The 26,120-nt window shown below is 35.8% G+C and overlaps 1 protein-coding gene across 6 annotated transcripts in view; it reads left to right on the top strand.

Moving 5' to 3' along the window:
• The window catches only part of kcnq3 (potassium voltage-gated channel, KQT-like subfamily, member 3), an 85,783-nt gene extending 60,611 nt beyond the window's left edge, over positions 1-25,172 (top strand). For 2 of the 6 annotated variants that reach the window (XM_021467847.3, XM_021467855.3), the window contains exons 8-16: positions 4,934-5,029; positions 5,769-5,863; positions 7,619-7,645; positions 12,820-13,055; positions 15,435-15,540; positions 17,222-17,353; positions 17,890-17,985; positions 18,878-18,962; positions 21,264-25,172. In XM_021467847.3, the coding sequence (XP_021323522.1) occupies positions 4,934-5,029; positions 5,769-5,863; positions 7,619-7,645; positions 12,820-13,055; positions 15,435-15,540; positions 17,222-17,353; positions 17,890-17,985; positions 18,878-18,962; positions 21,264-21,794 (1,404 nt within the window). In that variant the 3' untranslated portion in view covers positions 21,795-25,172. Of the gene's footprint in view, positions 1-4,933; positions 5,030-5,768; positions 5,864-6,110; positions 6,227-7,618; positions 7,646-12,819; positions 13,056-15,434; positions 15,856-16,250; positions 16,935-17,221; positions 17,354-17,889; positions 17,986-18,877; positions 18,963-21,263 lie in introns of those variants that run through there. The other 4 variants (XR_012393706.1, XR_012393707.1, XR_012393708.1 and 1 more) reach the window with 4 other exon arrangements.
• The last annotated feature ends 948 nt before the right edge of the window (positions 25,173-26,120 follow it).

The raw sequence follows: 26,120 nt of genomic DNA, 5'->3' as shown, positions 1-26,120 counted from the left end.
GACAAATTAAGTCAAGCTATTTTTTTTCTTTTAAAGGATCACAATAGTGAAATGTAAATCAACAATGTATTAGAGAATGTGTATCGTTTGATTCATTTAAGTATAATTTTCAGAAATGGCTTCTTAATCATCAACATTGTGACAATAAGTTTTTATATAACTTCTAACTGCTGCTCATTTGTATATTTGAGTTTTGTTTATAATTACAATTTCTATTTCCGTTGGTTTTTAGGCTTATAACATTTATCAAAAGAGTCTGTCAATGAATGCCAACTTTTAGGTTAATTTGGGGACATTTACATTCTTGAGGAATGTTGATTAATGTCAATTGTGGAAAGAGTACTGAAATATTATACTTGTGCAAAATTACTATTACTTGTCCAAAAATATAGTGCAAGTATAGAGTAAAAGTATCTGTTATAAATAATACTAGTAAAGTAAAAAGTAGACCTTTCAAAAGTACTCAAGACTTGTGAGTAGTGAGTATTACGCTGTAAAAAGCTGATGATTTACATGTAATTTGTGGATGTGTGTAAACGTAACATTCTGTAGTGCATTTAGTTATTGCCCAGCAGGCACACAATGTCATAAGAAGTTAACATTAGGTTAAATTTAGGTTGTGATGTCAGGTGACCAAAATTAAATGTCTAGTCAGCGTTTAAAGACGTCAAATGACGTTGATTTTAAGTTGTGTTAAAAAGTGACTAAAATCCAATGTCGAGCTAATATCTTAAACCAACGTCATATTGACGTCAAATACTGACATTTATTCATCAAGTATGGCAACATCTGATAGACGTCATAGTGGTAACGTCCACACAACGTCAAGCTGTACCATTAGATGTTGATTTTTGGTTGATTTTAGGTTGGACATTGACGTCAGCCTGACTTTGGGTTCTGATGTCAACCCGATTTTCATTTCCAAACAAAATGCAATACCCCCACGATGTTGGTACAACTTTAATCTGACGTCATGTTGACGTCTGGTGCCTGCTGGGTGTTTAAGGCCATTTCGGTCATCATACAGTAAATATCCATCATCTTCTCATCAGTGACATGCATCTAAACAGTCTCTGGGTCAATGCTTGTAAAGATTTTGGACATCTACTTGGACACTTTTAATTCTTCCAAACAGTTTGCTGCAATTATTAATCACCCATGTGTTGAAGTACTTCATTATACAGGAATCACAGGACTGAAGAAAAAATAAAGTAGTGACTGCATGTTGAAGGATAGTAAAAGTACCGATACAGCACTAAAAATGGACTGAAGGGAAAGTAAAAATACACATTTTTCAAACTACTTAGTAATTACTCAATTGCAGTAGTTTGAGTATTTGTAATTTGTTACTTTACACCACTGATAAATGTACGCTGTCTTTTTTGTGAAAATAAATAAATAAAATTCTTAGCACGCCTAAAGACACTATTCAGATGTTGTATTTCAAGACATTTGGGAGTGTTTTGTTTTCAGACCCACCTTGTGTGCAGGAAGAGTTTTATATGCGCATGTCATCCAAATCCTTTTGTTTTGATTTAATTATTTGCTGTTTTAGACTGTACAATGACAGTAGAAATAGTTATATGGAACTTGAATGTGATCAGGATCTACCTGGAAATACTTTATTTATCAGCCAATCAGTCTAAAGACATGTGTTATAGATGAATTAAATGAAGTAAGTTGGCCATAGTGTATGAGTGTGTGGGAATGAGTGTGTATGGATGTTTCCCAGTACCTGGTTGCGGCTGGAAGGGCATCCACTGCTTAAAACATATGCTGGAATGGTTGGTGGTTCATTCCGCTGTGGCAATTCCTGATAAATAAGGGACTAAGCTGAAGGAAAATGATTGAATGAATGTGTGTTGAAGCCCAATGTTTAATTTGGTTTGAATCTGGGATCAGTTTATCATACGAAGCGCGTTAATCAGTCAGCGCTTATACATGCATTCACTGATTCAGAAGTTGCATATGAAGGGCAATGATCATTGCACATCTTTAATGGAAAGAAAGTGAAAGCAGACATCTTTATATTAGTTTCAGCGTGCTTTAAAGATTAAAAATATATCAGAAATAATGGAAAATACTTAATGAATGTGTACAACAGGGTCCACATATAGTGTGTTAGATGCAAACTTAGTTTCCAGATGGCTGGTTTTTGTACCCACACATACGCACGTGCTTTGAATTGTTTTTGCACTACTTAGTTTGTCCACAAGGTGTCAACATTCAACCAGGGCGGTTCTTTCACAGAAGAAACAGATGGTACAAGAACAAAAAACTGCTGAAGATGGTAAAAACATGTACAGTATGTGTGAAGATATTAAAATGTATCCACAATTATACTTTAAATGACTACTAAGACACTCTTATCAATCATGATTTTCTCAGCTTCAGCTGAATGTTTTAGAGTGGTAAATTTATATTTTACAACTCTCCATGATGTGAACAACACTACCTTTAAAGGTCACTTAAAGCAATTAGTTCACCCAAAATGAAAATGTTAAGTGGTTACAAACATAAATGAGTTTATTTCTTATGTTGAAATGGAAAATCTGTAACCATCGACTTCAAACAAATACTAAGGAAGTCAATGGTTCAGCTTTCTTCAAAATATCTTCTTTAGTGTTCAACAGGAGAAAGAAAGTCATCCAGGTTTGGAACAAGTGAAGGGTGAGGATATTATGATTTCGGGTAAACTATTGTACTATCGCCATATTTTCTTATCCATTTGTGCTTCAAGCTATGATTTAGGTGTTTGTGGAAGTAATACAGTATCTGGACTTGGGACTGTTATGAGAGCTTTGTGTTGTACATGCATAAACGTGTATACATTACACAAAAAAGTTGAAGTAAAAAGTTACAACGCATCAAACAAGATGTAAACACATATATTGAAATGTCAGTTGTACTTTTGCATGCAGTCACAGGTCCATTAAACATTGTAATAGTGCAGCAATGAAGCATTGACAACACTTTAAAATCAAGCAGCGTAGAGGGTTAGTTCACCCAAATATGAAGATTCCGACCTCATTTACTCACCTTTCAAAATATGTAAGAGATGTTTATTTATGTTCATCACAAAAGAGGATACTTTTGAAAAATGTTGTAATCCAGTAGCCACTGACATAATACATAGTATGGCTCATGAAGAGTGAATAAATTTACATTTTTTGGTCAACTATCACTTAAGGAGGCACAAACACAGCCCTGTGATATAGTTGGTCATTCTTTTTTTTGGTTGTCAAATACTTGCGCATACCTAAAAACTGAACATGATGAGTACAAAGTTGTGTCTTATCAAAGACAATAACAGTCAAAAATCTGCACTTTCATATGGAGAACCAGAAGAGATGTGATGGTGGGGGGGAAAAAACTGGGTGGGAGAAAAAAACAGAGTGATAGGAAAACTTTTTTTTTTTTTTTTGCAAAGATGTTTTGCCTTATCTCGCAAATATGTTTTGTGAAGGAATGCAAAGATGTTTTGCAATGGAATGCAAAGATGTTTTGCGAAGGTATGGAAAGATGTTTTGCGTTCCCTCGCAAAACCGTTTTTCCACAAACACTTTCTGTTTCCTTCATACATGTCAACCCTCCCGTTTTTACTGGGATTCTCTCGTATTTTACCATTCTATCCTGCTATCATCCTATCATTAAGTATTTTCCCATATTTCTTATATATTTTAATCTTGAAAGCACGCTGAAATTAATATAAAAATGTCTGCATTCACTTTCTTTCCATTAAAGCTGTGCCTCGTTCATCGCCCTTCATATGCAACCTTTAAATCATTGAATACATGTACAAGCACTGGCTGACTGACGGATGCACTCCATATGATAAACTGATCCCAGATCAGCTTCTGTACACCCCATTTAAAAGGGAAGCAAAAGTGCTGGACACTTTGGGATTCGGGTGTGTGTATAAACCACAGACCAGGGGTGGCCAACCCTGTTCCTGGAGAGCCACCTTCCTGCAGATTTCAGTTGCTACCAGGCAGTTGTGTTTGATATGGGTTGCAACTAAAATCTACAGAAAGGTGGCTCTCGAGGAACTGGGTTGGCCACCCCTGCCATAGACTGTAAAAGATACATTTAAACAGACAAATACACTTAATAATTTGTAAACATGTCCGTCCTGCTTGTTTTTTTTAAACTAATTGCTAATTTTTTCTAAATGAACACAGACAGTTCCTGAAGTAATTGAATGCTTTCATTATAGATCTCTGCATTCTTACAGTGACACCTCTGCCATCAAACAAAACAAAATGAGAAATTCATTTGCTGCTCTTCACTTGTTTGATAACAGAGGTGTCACTTTAAATGGGGTGTACTGAAGCTGATCTGGGATCAGTTTATCATACGGAACGCTTTCGACAGTCACTGCTTATACATGTATTCACTGATATAGAGGTTGCATATAAAGGGCGATGATCGATGTACAGCTTTAATGGAAAGAAAGTGAATGCAGACATTTTTATATTAGTTTCAGCATGCTTTAAAGATTAAAAATATATCAGAAATATGGGAAAATACTTAATGATAGGATGATAGCTGGATAGAATGGTAAAATACGGGAGAATCCTCACAAAAATAAATAAATAAAAAATCCTGGGTTGACATGTATGAAGTGAACAGGAAATGTTTGTTTTGCATCTTTGCATTCCCTTACAAAACATCTTTGCTAGATAAGGCAAACATCTGTGCAAGTGAACGCAAAAACTTAAAAAAACAAAAAGTTTTCCTATCACTCTCATCCAGTTTTTTATCGTCCACCTATTTTTTCCCCCACCATCACGTCCCTTTCTGGTCTCTGTACTTTCAAACCAATTTCAAAAGTGCACATTTACTGGTTGCCAATAAAAGGTGTCATATACAGTAAATGAAAGGCCAAAATGCATAAAAGGTTTGTTGAAAATATAATCTCTTATGTTTGTAGGGCATTCTTGGTTCAGGTCTGGCTCTGAAAGTTCAGGAACAGCACAGACAGAAACACTTTGAGAAACGCAGACATCCCGCAGCTTCATTAATACAGGTAACCAGACACATTGCAACTATTCTGGTCTATAAACTTACATCAGCAGTAAATTTACCCCATTTTCAGCTCACTCCTCAACAGCACATTTGCTTAAAGGAACACTCCACTTTTAAAAGAAAGCTCATTTTACATTTCTCATAGAGTTAAACAGTTTAGTTTTACCATTTTTGAATCTATTCAGCCAATCTCTGGGTCTAGCAGGAGCACTTTTAGCTTAGCTTAGCATAGATTAATGAATCGGATTAAACCATTAGCATCTTGCTCAAACTTTTAAAAAAGAGTTTCGATATTTATCTTGTTTAAAGCTTGACTATTCTGTTATATCATGCATGAATGGAAATAAAAAGTTGCTATTTTGTAATTATAAAAGTTCTTTAAATATTACACCAGAATGAGAATATAGTAGCCATATCGACCTAAAAAATAGCAACTTTTCAATTACAATCACTCTTATTTACGATTGTATGATTCATTGTATGATTAATAATATTTAGATTGTATGATGTAACTACAGAGCTACAGAAAATTCGATTTTTTTTTTAGCGAGATGCTAATGGTCTAATCTGATTCAACAGTTTATGCTAAGCTAGGCTGAAAGTGCTCCCGCCAGACCCAGAGATCAGCTGAATGAATTAAAAAATAGTGAAACTCAGCTTTTAAACTCTGATGTTGAGCTGTAAAAGCAGATAATTGAAATAGTGTTCCTTTAATGTTCAGTTTTGAATATTGATTTCAGGCTGCATGGAGATATTACTCCACCAACCCCGTCAGAGAAGATCTCATCGCCACATGGAGATTCTATGAGACTGTGATCTCTCTGCCATGCTTCAGGTATCATACACATACATTCTGTGCACATCTCATTAAAAATCATTTCAGTGGCTGAGTGTTTATACTTTGTTTTAGTTTATTTACTTTCATGTTTGTTATCATCATGATTTTTTGTTACCACTGGGTTGTTTTATCATTTCAGTGTTGCTCATGACAGCTTTTACTTGTGTTGTTGTCTTGATTTCTCTGCATCTTTTAATGTTGATTTGTCTTGTTTATATCCATATGTGTGTTTGTCTGCATGCAGAGACAGCATCATCTAGAGGTCTGCTAGATGTTACAGTGAGGTATTCACACTTGTGCGTGGACGATATATTACAATGAAAAATAGTAATGAAAAAACTCAGTTTAACTTGACGACAGGTATAAAATATATCACTCTGTATAAAAAGATCTTTTGAAGATGTTTTTTTTCTAATGTCCCTTAAAAATGTGAAAATAAAATATAGTAATAATGGACACATTCTTGAATCATTCAATAGTAATATCAGACATGAACAAATATATGACAGTTTAATGCTTTTATGAGCTCTCTCAAAAAATTGGTTGGTTGTAAAATTGCTGTTGTAATTATGTAAAATATTTGCAATTTATATTTGATTCCTGAAAACGGAAGTTTTTTAACTGACTGACAATGTAAAAGATATATTTATATAGTGTAGTTACAATATCTGCCAGCAGGGGCTAATATGGTCAGGTTAGTTAGTAATGCCTTAAGCCAGAGACAATGTAACACTGAATTATTTATTTATTTATTTATTTATTTATTTATACAAAAATCATGATTAAAAACACACATTTAAGTATTTATAAAAATGAAACAAAATTAAAATGCAATAAAATATAATTTCATAAGCTAAATCAAAACATTTTTTACTAATAGAGTATATTATTTAATACTAAAATATAACTACATAAACACTGAAATAAATTAAACAAACTCTTAAGTTGTAATATTAAAAAGGGTAAATAAAACAATCACAACAAATTTAGCTCAAATCAAATTATAAAATAAAACAGAATAAAGTAGAATAAATAAGCTTATCAAAAATAGTATTAAGGAAAAATTGTATATAAATAATACTAACATAACAATAGAAATGCCTGTTTGTTTTTAGTTATTTTGTATAATAACATAATGCATTGCATTGTAATGTAAGTTTGCATGTTTATATAATTACTTTTGCAGTTCCATTAGTTGCAACTAGGGCTGATAAAACTGGCACAATTTATCTTAAAACAGAATATATATATATATATATATATATATATATATATATATATATATATATATATATATATATACACACACACACACACACACACACACACACACATTTTATTTAGCCTTTATTCATACCCCTCCACTGGTATTTATATACTGACACTGGCTCTGTCATTTAATTTCAGAAACTTCTATACAAATATATATACAGTGTATTATATATATGTATGTTTGTATGTGTATATATATATATATATATATATATATATATATATATATATATATATATATATATATATATATATATATATATATATATATATATATATATATATATAGCACTATTCCTTCAATATTTATTATCATAACTTCATACAGTAGGTTTTCATCAATATTACCAAATTATATCAGTATGTGTACAGTACTTGTGTAACTGAATATTCAAACAGAGTCATTCGTTGTTAATTGGAATTTTATCATTGTCATAATTATGAACTAAATGTGTGTGTTGTTACTGTCATCTCCTGCAGGAAGGATCCTCTTGAAGTTATGGCCAGGTAAGTCTCTCTCTCTTGTTTTTCTCTCTCTCTCTCTCTCATTGCCTCTCTCTTTCTCTCTTGTTTTTCTCTCTCTCGTTGCCTCTCTCTTTCTCTCTTGTTTTTCTCTCTCTCATTGCCTCTCTCTTTCTCAGTCACTGTTTTTAAAGACCTCCAGCATCTCAGTGAAGTGTGAGATTAATGAATCTGTGAAATGTGTTTCCTTAAATAACTCCTAATAACCAGCACCTCCATTAATTCAGTGCCAGAGGCGTAATGACCAGCGGTGCGTTACTGTGTGTGTGTGTGTGTGTGTGTGTGTGTGTGTGTGTGTGTGTGTGTGTGTGTGTGTGTGTGTGTGTGAGCTCGTTTCTCAGTTCGGGGACATGCGGACAGTACTTTTATATGTGATATTACAGAGTCCATTAGAAAAGAGTGAATTATGGATCACTGATAGATGTGGGTGTCAGTACAGAGCCGAGGGAGAGTTTTAATGGACGGCTGGATGTGTGTGACGTCCGTGTCACTGTCAGGAAAATGATGGGAACTGTTATTAGCGATTTGAGCGTGACGAGCTTTGACAAAGATGGACTGCGTTTATAATAATCGCGAGTATCGGTTGTCCTTGACCTGGACACTGGCCTGACAGTCCATTTATTAAAAGATGAAAGATTTACAGATAGAAACAGAAGGAGAGCCGGATTGAGAGCGGGGCTTGTTTAGACCACCTGACCCGAGACCTGTAATCCATGTTCAGTCCAGATGGGAGATCAGATTACATGCTAATACTGCTAATACACTGCTGCAGGCCACACACCTACGCAAACATACGCAAGGCTAGTTGGCTGGGAAACTTGCAGCCTGACATTATCACTGTTGTGACACACTAAACTACCTCAATTGCCTCAGTTACTCCTCAAGTACTCCTTTAGGTGATTGTAGCTGCTAGCATGCATGCTAACCAGTGTAAACATTACCTGTTGATGCTTCGGTGACAGTTTGCTGCAGAGGATCATGTGGGGTGGCTCATCTCCCATAACAACTTTAAATATACCTTACAGTGTGTGATATTAGCTAAAAAACAGATTTGATGCATTACCTACAAGATATATTAACCCTTTAACTGGCTTTGTAATTGTTCGGCTGATGTTTTGACTATAGTTTATTATTAACATAAAACAAAAAGCCCCTCAAAATTAACTGGACTTCTATTAACAAAATATTAGCAAATAAATGTGTTTTTTTTTTTTCTTTAAGTAGTTGATTAGGATTCATTTTTGTTATGGAATGAAACGAGACGACTAAGAATGCTAAAACATTTTAGCATTTGTAACATTACTGCAGACTTCTTGGAAAATCATTGTGCCTTTAATATTTGAAGCAACAGGAAATAATGTAGCAATGATTTCTAATTTAAGTGGTGCGGGTGGATCACTGATAAATACTTACAAACTCTAAGGAACCTTTTTTAATATAGGCCCGTCATTTTAATTCATTGCTTACAATGAACAGAGAAGTTGTCTGCAGCAAAATCATGCTTCTCCTATATTTGAGATGTGACTTTGACAGTTTCACTGTAAATATACAGGAAATAATTGGCAGTGAGACAGTGAGTAGGTGTGTTCAACTTAAAGTGCCACTACTTGTGAGATTGTAAATTGCTCCTGCTCCACTGCAAATGTCATACACTCAATAAATGACATTTGCTGTTTGTTCAAACTACTTATTAAAATTGAGCTGAAACAACACAGTTATTTAGTTTTTTTTTTTTCTTAATTGTTTCATTTAGGTGGCATGGTGGCTAAATGTGTAGCGCTATCACTTTTTCAAGTCCAGGCTGGGCCAGTTGGCATTTCTGTGTGAAAATTGTATGTTCAAAGACATGCGCTATAGGTGAATTGAGTAGGCTAAATTGTTCGTAGTGTATGTGTGAATGAGTGTGTGTGGATGTTTCCCATTGATGGGTTGCAGCTGGAAGGGCACCCGCCGCATAAAACATATGCTGGATAAGTTGGTGGTTCATTCCGCTGTGGTGACCCCTGATTAATAAAAGGACTAAGTCGAAAAGAAAATGAATGAGTGAATGTATTTCATTAATCTTACTTTTTAAAACTGGTGTTCTCTTGCAAAATAATTTTTGACTAATTTTTGAGAAGTTTTGAATTCTCTAACAAGTTGTGTTGTCTACTCAGAAGACTTGCATAATATATTTGTTTCATATTTAAATGCAAAGTTTTAGTTTGTTATTTTTCCAAAGGAACACTTTTAGATGAAAATATTATCTAGAGCAAAGGGTGATTTCAGGTCTTTCTATCCATTTGTAGACATTTTGTCCCAACAATGTAAGCAATACCTGACCACTACAAACACACACACACACACACGCACACACACACACACACACACACACACACACACACACACAAGACAAAGCCAAATGTCTGGGAAACCTGCAGCCTGACATTATCAATGACCTACTAAAACAAGCTTGAAATGGAGAAACTGGAGCATACACACACTACTGAGTAGCTCATGATATTGTGCTCCATTCATGTGAAATCTATGCGTTGATTCTCTTCCTGTCCGTTCTCACGTTTTCACTGCTTTCCTGTATGTCCGATGAGCTCCTGTCTGCAGCACGCACACACACACACACACACACACACACACACACACGAGTACTCACAGAGTCACTTTTCAATCATTAAAAACCCTCTCAGACAACCTGAATGATCTGCAGACAGATTTTGCGGTATATGTGTGTATGTGTGTGTGTGGGAAAGTGTTGTATCAGTAACTGGTTGGTAATCAGCTGTAATTGTGGAGCATTTTGAGATGTTTCAGTCCCTCTCACCACTTCAATCTTCTTCTTTTCACTGTACTCAAGAGATGCTGTGTGTGCGGCAGTGCATAGTCTGTCTGTGTGTGTGTGTGTGTGTGTGTTCATCCTTAGGGACACTTCACAGTAGAAAGCCCTGCGTTGTTTCTTGGGAAGGGATTAGTTTCTCCTGCAGGACGAGTGCGTGTTTATGTGTGTGTGTGTACTGTATATGTGTGTGCAGGGCCACATTAAGATCAACAGGCGCTCCAGGGCTTTGGCTCTTATGGAATGACCTGCACAATAGACACAGACCTACTGCCTACACACATGCTTATAATAAACTTGATAAAGTGAACAAAGGAAAGTTTTGTCGAGATAAACAATCATCTCCACAGCCTGGGTGGAAAGTTAGAAACAGTTTAGAAAAGTTTAAAGATTATAGTTTGGACATTATTTGTACAGTTCAAGCAAGAGTTCTAAATCGCGCACACAAGCATATACAATCACTGGCCACTTTTTTAGGTACACCTTACTCGAGTCGGACCCCCTTTTGTCTTGAAAACTGCCTTAATCCATCGTGACATAGATTCAACAAGGTACAGGAAATATTCTTCAGAGATTTTGGTCCATATTGACTTGATAGCTTCACGCAGTTGCTGCAGATTTGTTTGCTGCACATCCATGAGGCAAACCTCCTGTTCCACCACATCCCAATGGTGCTTGGATTGTGATTGGATTGATGTCTGGTGACTGTGGAGGCCATTTGAGTACAGTGAACCCATTGTCATGTTCAAGAAACCAGTCTGAGATGATTTGCACTTTGGCATGGCATGTTATCCTGCTGAACGTAGCCATCAGAAGATTGGTACACTGTGGTCATAAATAGATGGACATGGTCAGCAACAATACTCAGGTAAGCTGTGGCATTGACACGATGCTTAATTGGTACTAATGGATCCAAAGTGTGCCAAGAAAATATCCCCCACACCATTACACCACCACCACCAGCCTGAACCGTTGATACAAGGCAGGATGGATCCATGTTTTCTTGTTGTTGATGCCAAATTTTGACCCTACCATCTGAATCACACAGCAGAAATCGAGACTCATCAGACCAGGCAAATTTTTCCAATCTTCTTTTGTCCAATTTTGGTGAGCCTGTGTGAACTGTTGCCTCAGTTTCCTGTTCTTAGCTCACAGGAATGGCAGTCAGTGTGGTCTTCTGCTGCTGTAGCCCATCCGCCTCAAGGTTGGACATTCAGAGATGTTCAGAGATGCTCTTCTGCATACCTCGGTTGTAACTAGTGGTTATTTGAGTTACTGTTGCCTTTCTATCAGCTGGAACCTGTCTGGCCATTCTCCTGTGACCTCTGTCATCAACAAGGCATTTGTTCCCACAGGGCTGCCGCTCACTAGATTTTTTGTTTTTTTCAGACGATTTTCTGTAAACCCTAGAGATGGTTGTGTGTGAAAATCCCAGTAGATCAGCAGTTTCTGAAATACTCAGACCAGCCTGTCTGGCACCAACAACCATGCCACATTTAAAGACATTTAAAGCACCTTTCTTTCCCATTCTGATGCTGTCTGTTTTATAAAAAAACGTTCTGTTTTACCTTATCTGGAAGGGTCGTGAATATTAAGGAGCTCTGCTCTGATGCTCAAGGCAGTGGCTGATGCTCACACAGCGTTATGTACTATGAAATACACACAAGCTGAACAATCATTCTTTCAATTGTCAACAAATGTTTAAACAAAATCAGTAGATGTCTTTCAAATGACAAACTGAAGCAGAATTATTAGATTGAATTCGTCTCTTTTTCTAGTTTGCTAATTTCCCATGACTGTTTGGGATTGTCCCCAATAATTGAATATTTTAATCTTGCATTTTAAAACTCCCTCTTAAACACATTTGTGACACTCATTTATCTAATGTTAAAGGGATAGTTCACTCAAAAATGAAAATGTACTCATCCTCAATAGGTTTCAAACCTGTGTGCCTGTCTTTTTTCAGTTTTTTCAGTTGTTTTTAATGTCAGAAACCTGTAACCAGAAATGACTTCCATAGTAGGAACAACAAATGCAATAGAAGTCATTGGTTACAGATTTTTATAATTTTTCAAAATATCTTCTTTTGGGTTCAACAGAAGAAAGAAACTTAAACAGGTTTGAGACATGTGAATGATGAGTAAATGATCACTAAATTTTCATTTTTAGGGTAAACTATCTCTTTAATAGTAGCGTTTGAACAATAACCCAGTGTTACTGTCAGTGCAGTGTGAAAAGACCTGATAAGAATAACGAAATGATAAATAATAATAAAATAAAGTGTTAGCAGCTCTGAGATTAAACAGTTCTTTCATTCTGTTTTCTTCAGTCAGAAGTTGAGTTTGCTGGATCGTGTTCGTCTGTCGACTCCGAGGCCATCCACAGTGAGAGCCCGCGTCATGATGCCTGCTGCCAATCCTGAAAGTGTGCCAGGGAACTGTGGGCCGGCGGAGGCCATTGAAGAGAGTCCATCAAAAGAGGGCAAACCAGCGGGATTCAGTAACAGAGAGAGATTTAGAACTGCTTTCAGAATGAAGGCCTACGCCCTGAGACAGAGCTCTGAGGGTACGACACACTTCCAAACACACACATCTCCTTTTATACCATTAAGGGTCTAATGGCTTCTTATTCTGTGCTAATCATATTTCATGTCCCTACCTGTAAACATAAACCTCACAGTAAACCTTCTGTGCCTTTACATTTTCATAAAAGCTTCAGTTAGGATGATTTATAAGCTGTTTTCATTGTGGTGCCAGACTAAGTGGCCCCATAATGTCAAAAATACCAAGTATTACTGTCTTTTTTGGGATATGTTATGCTTTTAGTGTAGGTTTGTCTAACACACACGCACACACACACACATTGAGAGAGAACATGTGCCTCAATTGAAATAAACAACGAATGCTAATTCCTCTAACATTTCGTTTCAAACCTTTGAATACTGTTATTATATACCATTATTAAAATCAACCACATATGGTGCATCCGGAAAGTATTCAAAGCGCTTCACTTTCTCCAAGATTTTTAAGTAACAGCTTTATTCCAAAATGGATTAAATTCATTTATTTCCCCAAAATTCTACACAAAATACCCCATAATGACAATGTAAAAAAAGATTTTTAAAATTGTTGCAAATTTATTATAAATAAAACACCAAAAAAAATCACATGTACATAAGTATTCTCAGCCTTTGCTCAATACTTTGTTGATGCACCTTTGGCAGCAATTACAGCCTCAAGTCTTTTAGAATGTGAAGCCACAAGCTTGGCACACTTATCTTGGGGAATTTTTACCCATTCCTCTTTGCAGTAGCTCTCAAGCTCTCTCAGGTTGGATAGGAAGCGACGGTGCACACCCATTTTCAGATCTCTCCAGAGATGTTCAATAGGATTTAGGTCAGGGCTCTGGTTGGGCTACTCAAGGAAATTCAACGAGTTGTTGTGAAGCCATATTTTGATGGTGTGCTTTGGGTAATTCTGCTGCTGGAAGATAAACCGTCACCCCAGACTGAGGTCAAGAGCTCTCTGACGCAGGTTTTAATTCAGGATGTCGCTGTACATTGCTGTATTCATTTTTCCCTCTATCCTGACTAGTGTTCCAGTTCCTGCTGCTAAAAAACATCCCCACAACACCATCCCAAATATCATCCCAAATCTTCACTGTAGGGATTGTATTAGCCTGGTGATGAGCTGTGCCTGGTTTCTCCAACCGTAATGCCTGGCATTCACTCCTAGGAGTTCTGCTTTACTCTCATTAGACCACAGAGTTTTATTTTTTATAGTCTGAGACTCCTTTAGATGCCTTTTGGCAAATTCCAGGCAGGGAGTGGCTTCTGACTGGCCACGCAACCATACAGGCCTGATTGGTGGATTGCTGCACAGATGGTTGTTGTTCTGTAAGTTTCTCCTCACTCCACAGAAGAACACTGGAGCTCAGATGGAGTGACCGTCAGGTTATTGATCACCTCCCTGACTAAGGCCCTTCTCCCCCGATCACTCAGCTTAGATGGCCGGCCAGCTCTTGGAAGAGTCCTGGGGGTTCCAAACATCTTACACGTACGGATGATTGTGGCCCCTGTGCTCATTAGAACTTTCAGAGCAGCAGAAATTTTTCTGTAACCTTCCCCAACCTTGTGCCTCGAGACAATCCTCTCTCAGAGGTCTACAGACAATTCCTTTGTCTTTATGCTTGGTTTGTGCTTTGACATGCACTGTCAATCCTGGGATCTTCTATAAACAGATGCATGTAGGCCTTTTCAAATCATGTCCAATCAACTGATTTTACCACAGGTGAACTCCAATTAAGCTGCTGAAACATCCTAAGAATGGTCAGTGGAAACAGAATGAACCTGAGCTCTATTTAGAGCTTCACGGCAAGTGCTGTGAATACTGATGTACATGTGATTTTTCAGGTTTTTTATTTTAAATAATTTTGCAACAATTTCAAAAAATATTTTTTTACATTGTCATTATGTGGTATTGTGTGTAGAATTTTGAGGAAATAAATGAATTTAATCCATTTAGGAATAAGGCTGTAACATAAAGAAATGTGGAAAAAGTGAAGCGCTAAGAATACTTTCTGGATGCACCATATGTCATTATGCAAATAGCTTTTACAATAGTAAAATAAAAACTTCTAAATCAAATATTGCTTCCTTATAGAAAACTTTATTTTCAACTCTTCTGAAGCAATTATTTTGAGAACTAATGTTAAAACTAATGCACACTTGTAAAATAATAGTACCAACTGACATGTGGACTCTACAGTCCATTTGCATAAACAATATACATAAACATACACACTTTTAGTAATAAACAATATTATAGTAATAGACACTATAATTATAAGCATAATATTAGAGGCAATATACTCCTTCATAAACAACTATAGTAGACAGTCATAAAAATGAAGTTAACCTAACCTTGTTTTGTTGCTTAATTGCAGATACTGGTGGTCTTCCTGATCCCACCCCTGAGGAGAAGGGCTTCCCGCCTGATATACTGCTGGAGGAGATGATTCCCACTCTCAAACTAGTGATACGAGCACTGCGGTACACAAATACCAAAACATGCATCATTAAAAACTCTTTATCTTAATTAATTTCAAATGTGACTTTATTCGTTTCATTTAATTTAATTTTTATTTTTACACATAAACATGATACACTATCACTTAAAAGTTTGCGTATATTAAAGAGTTTAGTATTTTTTTCAGCAGTGATGCATTAAATTGGTCAAAAGTGACAGAAAACATACATTTGAAGTCAGAATTATTAGCCCCCCTGAATTATTAGCCCTGCCATTAAGTTTTTTCCCCAATTTCTGTTTAACGAAGAGATTTTTTCAACTCATTTCTAAACATAATAGTTTTAATAATTCATTTCTTATAACTGATTTATTTTATCTTTGCCATGATGACAGTAAATAATATTTTACTAGATATTTTTCAAGACACTTCTATACAGCTTAAAGTGACATTTAATAGGTTAATTAGGTTAACTAGGCATGATAGAGTAATTAGGTCATTGTATAATGATGGTTTGTTCTGTAGACGATCAGAAATAAATATAGCTTAAAGGGGCTAATAATTTTGACCTTAAAATAGGTTTTTAACAATTTAAAACTGCTTTTATTTGAGCCTAAATAAAACAAATAAGACTTTCTCCAGAAGAAAAAATATTATCAGACATACTGTGAAAATTTCCTTTCTTTGTTAACCATTATTTGGGAATTGTTTTTAAAAAGAAAATAGAAATCAAAGGGGTGCTAATAATTCTGACTTTAACTGTATATTTAAAATAAATGCTGTTCTTTTGGATTATCTGTTCTTAAAAAATCTTGAACAAATGCATCATATTAAGGTATTTATACACTGTTTCCACAAAAATATGCAGCAGTATAACTGTTTTCAATATTAATAATAATAAGAAGAAATATTTCTTAAGCACACAATTTGCTTGTTAGTGTTACTTCTGAAAGATTATAACTAATTAATAATTAATAGTTAGTGCTGTGAAATAATTATTCACATCCAAGATTGTATTTAAATAATATATACATGTGTACTGTGTATATGTATGTATATATGTATAAATACGCACAAACACATACACTCACCGGCCATTTTATTAGGTACACCTTTCTAATGCCGGGTTGGGCCCCTTTATGCCTTCAAAACTGCCTTAATCCCTTGTGACAGATTCAACAAGGTGTTTGAAATATTCCTCAGAGATTTTGGTTTATATTGACATAATAGCATCACACAGTTGCTGCAGTGGCTGCACATCCATGATGTGAATCTCTCTTTCCACCACATCCCAAAGGTGCTCTATTGGATTGATATGTGGTGACTGTGGATGCCGTTTGAGTTCAGTGAATTCATTGTCATGTTCAAGAAACCAGTCTGAGATGATTCGCGCTTAATGGCGTGATGTGTTAACGCACTAATAAAAATAGAAAAAAATAAATAAAAAAATAAAATATATAGATATATATATATATATATATATATATATATATATTTTACATTGTAATAACTCTGCACAGAATTATTGTTTACAGTTACAGTATACTGTATAATATGCAAATAAAAGATAAGATCACTTTTCAAAAACACGCTTACAGACCCCAAACTTTGGAATGGTAGTGTACATCTACAAACACTTTTACAGAAATAACAGATCTTTGAAAAATGTCTATCATTTGGACTGTGGAATCATTTGTGTGTTGAAGGATTATAATGTTCCTGCTGAATAAGAAGCGTTTTAAGGAGACTCTGAGGCCATATGATGTGAAGGATGTGATTGAACAGTATTCTGCTGGACACCTCGACATGCTCACCAGAATCAAATATCTGCAGACACGGTACCCCACACACATACTCAAAATGCAAAATTGGTTCATATGATATTGCTGGAAACTAACATTATTTTGTGTATTTGGTGTAATGCAATGTGTAATGCATATTCCATATATTATTGTTGCTTGCCTCTGGCCCACCTTTCTTTGTAGTGTGCTCTGATGGGCCAGCCATCCTGTGCATTGTGATTGGAAAATACAGATGACCAAGCTAATTGATTTTAGTAGTTTTGCTTGTACAATGAAACACACAGAGTCTCCATGACCTGGCATCAACCACTACATCGTTTACATATGGGTGGAGTTATAGGTTTTTTGGAGTGTGCTTGAATGAATATTATGAACCCGTAGATGAGTCTTAACTTTAATAAAGAATATCTCTTATGTTGAGACAGTCAATCTTATAATATATATCAACACTTCAAAGACTAAAAAAAAACATGAAATCATGTCATGTGACCCTTTTAAGATGCAATTTATTTGTGATGATTTATTCAGTTGGTTCTTTAAAAATGTAATATCTGGCTTTGCTTCATCTTCAGGTTAGATCTGATTCTGACTCCTGGACCAACTCTGACTCCAAAACACAAGAAGCCCCAGAAAACTCCATTTCCGTACCCATCCCAGCAGTCTCCTAGGTAAAAACTGAAATCATTCATAATAAAGGATATTTACTTTCATTTCTATTTACTTGTACATGTGCATATTTTATTGAGATGCAAATGAACCTCAGACATGCTTCTTTCAGTAAGATAAACAGTTTTGTGGATTCATGTCACATCCAAGTCCAGAAGACCTTTAACTTGTATTAGATTTTAGATTTCTTGATTTAAACTTGCAATTTGATTTGAGCCCACACATTTTTAATTATGCAAAAATGTATATAAAATCTAAAATGATAATAACTTGCATATACATATGTAGGAAATAGATTAAGAGACCACTTGAAAATGTTCTGGTTTTAAAATGTATACTTATGTATTTGAGTAAAACTTTTTTTTTCTGTACATACTTATGATATTTCTTACAAATTAAAAATTTTTTTTTGTCCTTTAGAGCTTTTTTTAATAATAAAATAGCAAATATATATATATATATATATATATATATATATATATATATATATATATATATATATATATATATATATATATATATATATATATATATATATATATATATATATTTATTTATTTATATGCATTTTTGACTTCGGAACATCAACGATTTCACTTCACATAAGTGAAAAAATATTCCATGGTTTTCGCTAAACACTTTTGCTATTCGGGGCAGCTGTCGTTTTTATGAAAAGAAGCTCTAAATAACAATGTTTATTTGAAAATTGAGAAGGATTTTATTTTATTTTATAAGACCTTTATAATAAAACAAAACATTTAAATCACAAATCACGTTCAATAATTCTGATTAATAAACTAAGAGCCAGCTTTAGAATTTGCTCAAATTAGGTAAGTGCAACAGTTCTAACAAAGTTTTATTCATTATTTAATTTTCTTTCCTGCTTTCTCCCAGACAGGAGTCATACCTTGCCAAAACAAGCCTGCCAGATCCCGAAGACCAAAGCATGATGGGTAGATTTGTGCGGGTGGAGAGACAGGTACTCAAACCCTCTGACATAATCTCACCTTTTAATTCAGAGGTTTATAACCTTTATTCCAGATTGACCTATTTTAACATTCAATATTCTAAACAATCCTTCACCCGCCCTCTTCACCAAGCAGACAAAAGTTCAACAATCAGTTTTTCGATTTTTATACTGTAACAACTGCCTAACAATTAAAGTAATAATAATAACGCAGTTTTATGCGCAATATGCTTATTTTCACTTAACAGAAATGCTCAGTTTAACTTTCACATTAGTCGTCGGCGCAATAGCCTAGTGGTTAGTGCGCCGACATATGGTGCAATAGCACGTCAGGGCGTTGCGAGTTTGAATCCTGGCTCGATGACATTTCCCTACCCCCTCTCTCTCTCCCACTTCGCTTCCTGTCTCAATACTGTCCTATGTAATAAAGGCAAAAAAAAAAAGCCAAAAATAAATCTTACAAAAAAAAAAAAAAACTTTTACATTAGTCTGAATAGATCTATTATAAGAAATTTACTGGCAAGTTCTTCTTCCTGTTCACAAGTAATACATTAAGATGTGAAGACTGAAATTGAATTAAGTCAGACAAAGTTTGTCTTTTAATTGCTTTAATTCTCTGGAGATTGAACAGCCTTTGTTAGCAAAAGAATCCCTAGATTGGATTCACAGGCATTTTTAAAGACAATGTTACAATGTTTTAGATAAGAACTTTTGTACAGCTTCTTAACTCTTAAACAACCAATAGATTACATATGTCTGTAATAGCCCAATGATTATAATGCATTTGATTTTTACTTTAGCATAACCTTAATCAATTTATAATTAGGGATGTCCCGATCAGTTTTTTTCCCCTCAAGTCCGAGTGATTTGATTTTGAGTATCTACTGATACTGTAAGGCGATCCGATACTTCTATAAGACATAAAAAAGAATAAAGAAGAGCAAAGAAACAAATCCAGGATTTTACTTATTTCTTTTTTTAATTCACCTTATATTAACTAACATTCAACAACTCTGTTAACAAAGATGTCTAATTCTGTGCCACCGCATAACCATAGATGTGTTAAGTATGATATATGTATATATGCATGTATATATATATAGAAATATATATTCAAGTCCTGATCAGGTGATCGGATCTGGACATCCCTATTTATAATATTGATATATAATTGTCAGTCATCAACATATGATCATCAATATTAAAAAATTCCATCACAAAACAAAAACAGCAGACAGTCTAAATGAAAATGTATGTCCATATTTTTATGCAGCATTTTGCTCGATGCTGATTTTTTTTATTGTTGTAATTAAATACACTATTAGTAATTATTTTGTGAATAAATATTTTTGCCCATTACTCAATAAATACAGCCAATAATCCTTGGTGCATTAAACAAAACGGTTTTATTAAGCAGTTATATTCATTAAAATAAGAGTTTGATCACCTAACACCTTTAGAAATAGAAAGACAATACATTTAAATTTAAACGAGTTATTACAAAAGAAAATTACAACTTTTTTTTTTAAAAGAAATTACAAATAGTTTTTAGGTTTCTCTGGATTTTTCCTGTTAATTAAAATTGTATTGCATTTTTTTCCTTGCATATTAATTTTGGTGTACTAGTTTGTTTACTGTGATATTATGTTTTTCGTTAGATTTAGTTCCAGCTTCATCTTTGGTACTGATTAATCTAATTTATATGCACAAATATATTATTGGAAAGGGTGGCACAGTGGCTCAGTGGTTAGCAAAGTCGTCCACAGCAAGAAGGTTTGAACTCTGGCTGGGCCTAGTTAGCATTTCTGCGTAGGTTTCCCTTCGGGTGCTCCAGTTTCCCTCACAGACCAAAGACATGCGCTATACTGTAGGTGAATTGATTAAGCTAAATTAGTCGTAGTGTATGAGTGTCGGTGTGTGTAAATATGAGATTGTATGGGTGTTTCCCAGTACTGGGTTGTGGCTGGAAGGGCATCTGCTGCGTAAAACATATGCCGGAATAGTTCATTCCGCTGTGGCGACCTCTGATAAATAAGAGACTAAGCCAAAGAAGATGAATGAATGCATGAATATTATTGTGAAGCGTCCTATAAAAAACATTCATTTAAAAGAGAGATCTCTGAGGGCCTAAGCAATGTACATGGTTTATCAAACAGGTTACAATTTCTTTTGTGATTGACGAGTTTTGTTTTTATTTATTTTCAAGTTTAGTGACCCCTCATAAATCTTTGGTAACCCCTACTAGAGACCCCAGCTTAAAAACCACTTTCCTTATTCAAAGCAGCACATCTAAACTCTGCCACCATCCCACAGGTGGAAGACATGGAGAAGAAACTGGACTTCCTGGTGGACATGCATATGCAACATGACTTCACAGGCCCGGGTCACATGACCATGGAGCGCTGCGACCCCACATTAACCGTTAGCGTAGCGGGCGACCGCGTTTACTGCAGCTACGGCCCCCCGCTACACAACACCCCATACTACACACATCCGCCGAGACCGACCGTCCTGCCAATTAGCCCACTGCCAAGCCACTCGCCATCCTCCAACGTCAGCCAAACTGGTGGCCATCGGGTCGGGACACCACTCTCGCTCCTGTCGGTCACTCACGAGGAGCTGGAGCGGTCACCCAGCGGATTTAGCATCTCAGCGGAGAAAGAAGAGGTCACGGGGAAGGCCTCGGGGTTAACAGCAGGGTCGAGTTGGGGCCGTGACCGCCGATATTTAGCCGAGGGAGAGACGGATACAGACACTGATCCCTTTACACCCAGCGGACCTGTTCCTCCATCCTCCACCGGAGATGGCTTTCAGTCGGACGGAGCGTGGGGTACACCACCCTAAAACCCCCACACACACTCTCTTTATAAAGACTTGTACAGCACAAAACATGACGACACGTCAAGACACAGACATAATACTCGTCATATCTAAATATGTATCCACGTCACGCTTTACCCCTGCAAAGTAGGGCTGCACGATGTGTGTATAGAAATTAAACGAATATTGCGATATGGTTTACTGCAAATTGGCAATCTGCGGTTATAATTTTTCATTAATTATATGCGCTCAGGGCTCTAGACTCACTGGTGTGATTTGTACGCACTGGCTTACAGTTTTACTACTAGATTTGAGTTGTGCCATTGTACACTTAAATAGTGATGGGTCGGTCTTGAACGATTCGTTTATTTTGAATGAATGTTTTTTGTGACTTGAGAACGATGAGTCCACTCGGGTATTGATTCGTTCATTTGCGGATGCGCACATTTGTGTAGGTGGAGGAGAAAATTAGTTCATTTTTCGAGTCTTCTATGTTCAAGTTCAAATTCAAGTTCGATTTATCTACATAGCACGTTTCCAAACGACTTCAAGGCAGCAAAAACTGCTTTACAGAGAAGATACAAACAAGCAGTACAGAAATAATAAACAAAACAGCAATAACATGATGTAAAAGAGAACATAAAATATGTCAAATAGATTATACAAAAACAGTTTAGTTTCAATGTCTAAAACAAGTAATTGCCCCTTTAAATAATTCTTCCTAGTTAGAAGATGCTACCACAGTTGACCACACTAAACAGGGTTAAAAACAAGACCGTTGGCTCCCCTGAGGAAGGGACTTATGCTTTAAATGACCTAGAAAATAGATGTCTTTAATTCAGACTTGAAAATTTGCAGTGACAAAGCCATTTTTAATTCTATCGGCAGCGCGTTCCGAAGGCGAGGACCGGCTATAGTAGTAGTAGTAGTAGGAGTAAAAATATAGCGAATGCACGTTCACCCCTGCTTTTGAGGCGGGCCTTTGGATCTTTTAATAGAAACTGATCAATGGAAAGCAAGAGTCTTGAATGAGTGTAGGCCATAATCAGTTGAGATAAATAATGAGAGCCCGGGCCATGTACGGTTTTATACACAAGTATTTTAAATTCAGTTCTTTGTCTCACTGGTAGCCAATGGAGAGACCTCAAAATGGGAGTGACGTGCATGTGTCGAGCTCTTTGTTAAAAATCATTTATGTTAAAAGTCTTCTATGGGGTTTGAGTCGTTAGTTCATCGCGTTAAAGACAGAAGCCAATCATATGCACTCAGAGCCCGAAAAAGATTTGATCCTTTCATTTCTTGGGTCTTTGGTTTCGAGTTATCTCTTTACATAGTCACGTGATGAACGAATGACTCAAAAAAACGAAGCCTCAAATGGTGAACTAATCATAGGTGTTTCCGGCTCAGACTGTATGCATTAGTTAAGCTGATATGGGACTGTCAGTGTCGAATGACTGAAATTTGAAGACATGCCAGAAGAGGGGAGCAAAGCTAATCATAGGTAAAACACCAGGTAAACAATGGAGGATTATTTTCTCTTTCTTCGTAGCATTGCTTTGTACAATAATATTACAGTTACGACTTGTTTGTAGAGTGATCAACGTTTGGGCTAGTTGTAGATGTGTTTGGAAGCATCTCGTAACATTTTATTGTTATTTTGGCAAATTGAACAAATTGAACAAAATTACTCAAAAAAAAGATTCATTCATCTTGATGACCGAGACTCAAAGAGTCAGTAAAATGATCCAAACGTCCCATCACTACACTCAAACCTACAGCGCATATATACTGTCATTTCCATAATTTCCAAACCTGTTATTGCTTTCTTCTCTACAACACAATAGAAGATATTTTGCATTGACTTCCGTTGTATTCTTATGGATGTCAATGGCCGCTGATGTTTTAGCATTTGTCTAAATATCTTCTTTTGTGTTCAGAAGGTTTGGAATCACTTAGTAGGTAGATTATCAGTTTTAGATACCTTGAAACTATACCTTTTGTAAATAAAGAAATAAGATGCAAATCTTATGCTGTGTTCACACCAAACACAGGGCCCTGCATCACTTGCTCTAGATTACTCATAGGATGTTTTTCACCTCAAGCTAATTTTAGGTTGGTTTTTTTTTTGCTTAAATTGAATATCTTGCATAGAAAACTAATTCCACATCATTCACGCCTATATTTGTGCACTTGCATTAACTTTGTATGTAATCTACCCATGTGAATAATAACAATAATTACAATTCCTTACATTTATAGAGTGCTTTTGTGGACACTCAAAGTGCTTTATACATATTTGGGGGGATCTCATCGTCCACCACCAGTGTGCAGCATCCACCTGGATGACGCAACAGCAGCCATATTGTGCCAGACTGCACACCAGCTGATTGGTGGAGAGGAGACAGGGTGATGAAGTCAATTATGATATGAGAATGGTTAGGAGGCCATGATAGACAGAGGCCAGTTTGTAAATTTGTATGCCAGGGTTAAACCCCTACTTCTTTTTTGAAGGACATCCTGGGATTTTTAACGACCACAGAACATTCACTATAATGAAGCATTAGGACCCACACAGACTACAGGTTAAGCGCCCCCTGCTGGCCTCACTAACACCACTTCTAGCACCAACCTAGCTTTCCTATATGGTCTCCCATCCAGGAACTGACTAGGCACAGCCCTGCATAGATTCAGTGGGCGACCATATGAGAGTTGCAGAGAGCTAGCTGCCGCAATAGTTCATTATTATTTTTTTGGTGTGAACCCAGTGTTGGTAGTGTAGTTGTACTATAAAATTAAATTATTTTTGTGAGAAACTTTTATTTAAATATTAAAAATAAATAAAGTTCACTTTATGGTTAATGAAAGATATTTTTTGGAGGTTGTAATTACTTATAATTTGAATAATATATATTTTTTGAATCCCCAAATCATTCAGCACTAAAAGGATGGCTTGCACTAGTTAAAATATTTTTATTTTGTATTTCAAAACAAAATCTCCTTGCACTTTCAGTATTATTTTTTAATTCTTTCAAGAACATCCCAGAGTTCCTTCATACCGCAGAAGATAAATATGGCCATATCCGTTTGTTTTCCAGTATCGTGCAGCCCTACAGCAAAGCAAAGAGCACTGCATGGAATGCATGCGTTTTATCTCTAGTGGTAGACACTGCACTTGGCAGATCCAGACTGTGTGCTTATATATTTGACTGGGAACTTTTAAAGGAGGAGAACACAACAGATGCTATGCCATTTTTGTAAGCATTTATTTTTCTATTTACACATCTTTTCATATGCATGGAACGCATGATTCATCCACGGAGCAGCTAAATGTATGAACGTCTCCTCCGGTTTGCACTTGCTTTTGGTTTTGGAGTAGTACGGTTTTTTGAGGAGAAATCACGCAAGCTTCTTCTTCGGCACATCTCGAGCTCGTTTTCAGTTCATTTCGCAAGATTGTACAAAATCTTTTTACTCTGGTCAGCATGATCTGCACTCTGGAACATCACGGTTGTTTTTTTTTTCACAGAATAAACGCCGCCACTAGCTGTTGAAGGACCAAAAGCAGAAAATCAGTTAATAATCCCTCAAGTGTCTGGCCTTAATTCAACAATGAGCACATCCTTTCTGAGAGCGGCACATTCATCTGCCAGCTCAAAGAACACAAAAATCACAGTTCTTTACGGTATAACTGTGCATCAGTCACAAACATCATTCCAGGGTGATAGAGAGCTTAGTGTTGCTCAGTTGTCAAAGTCAGAAACTTAACAAATCTTCATTTAGACAGCAGAATTTATTTATTCATTTTTACTCTGATCAGTTTATCTATTAAATCCCAGCAAGTAATAGTCATAATTACAGAATCTTTGAATTTAAAATAAATACTAAGGTCTTCCAAACATTTCACCTTGAACAAGTTCTGCACAAATTAATACTTTTGTTAATATTTTGGTATATTTTAAATATTATTATATTTTTACCTGTTTTTAATTTGTACTATTGTTTTTTTATTGAATTTAAATTGAGTGAATTTTAGTTTTTGTTATTTTGGTACATAAAACTTCTTTCTTTTTCATTTGGTTGACCTTTTAGAATAAATTTTCTAGCAGTTTTAGCTTTAGGGTGTCCTTACACAAGGTACAGTTGCCTTGAATTGAACCCAGGGGGGCTTGTCCCCCCTCCCCTCTCCCCCTCGGCCTACACTCACACTGTATTTTCCCCTTCGGGGCCCAAGCACGCTTACGTCATTGATGATGTGACTGTTCAGAGAGAGGCACTCTTGCTCAGTACAATGCCGATTGCTTTAGTTTTATCGTTTTGTATTATTTTAAGTCATTTTTGATGCACATTTAA

This window comes from Danio rerio, chromosome 2 (assembly GCF_049306965.1).
Source record: "Danio rerio strain Tuebingen ecotype United States chromosome 2, GRCz12tu, whole genome shotgun sequence".
Classification (NCBI taxonomy): domain Eukaryota; kingdom Metazoa; phylum Chordata; class Actinopteri; order Cypriniformes; family Danionidae; genus Danio; species Danio rerio.
Note: the sequence above shows the minus strand (reverse complement) of the source record. Positions and strands in the feature narration are given on the sequence as shown.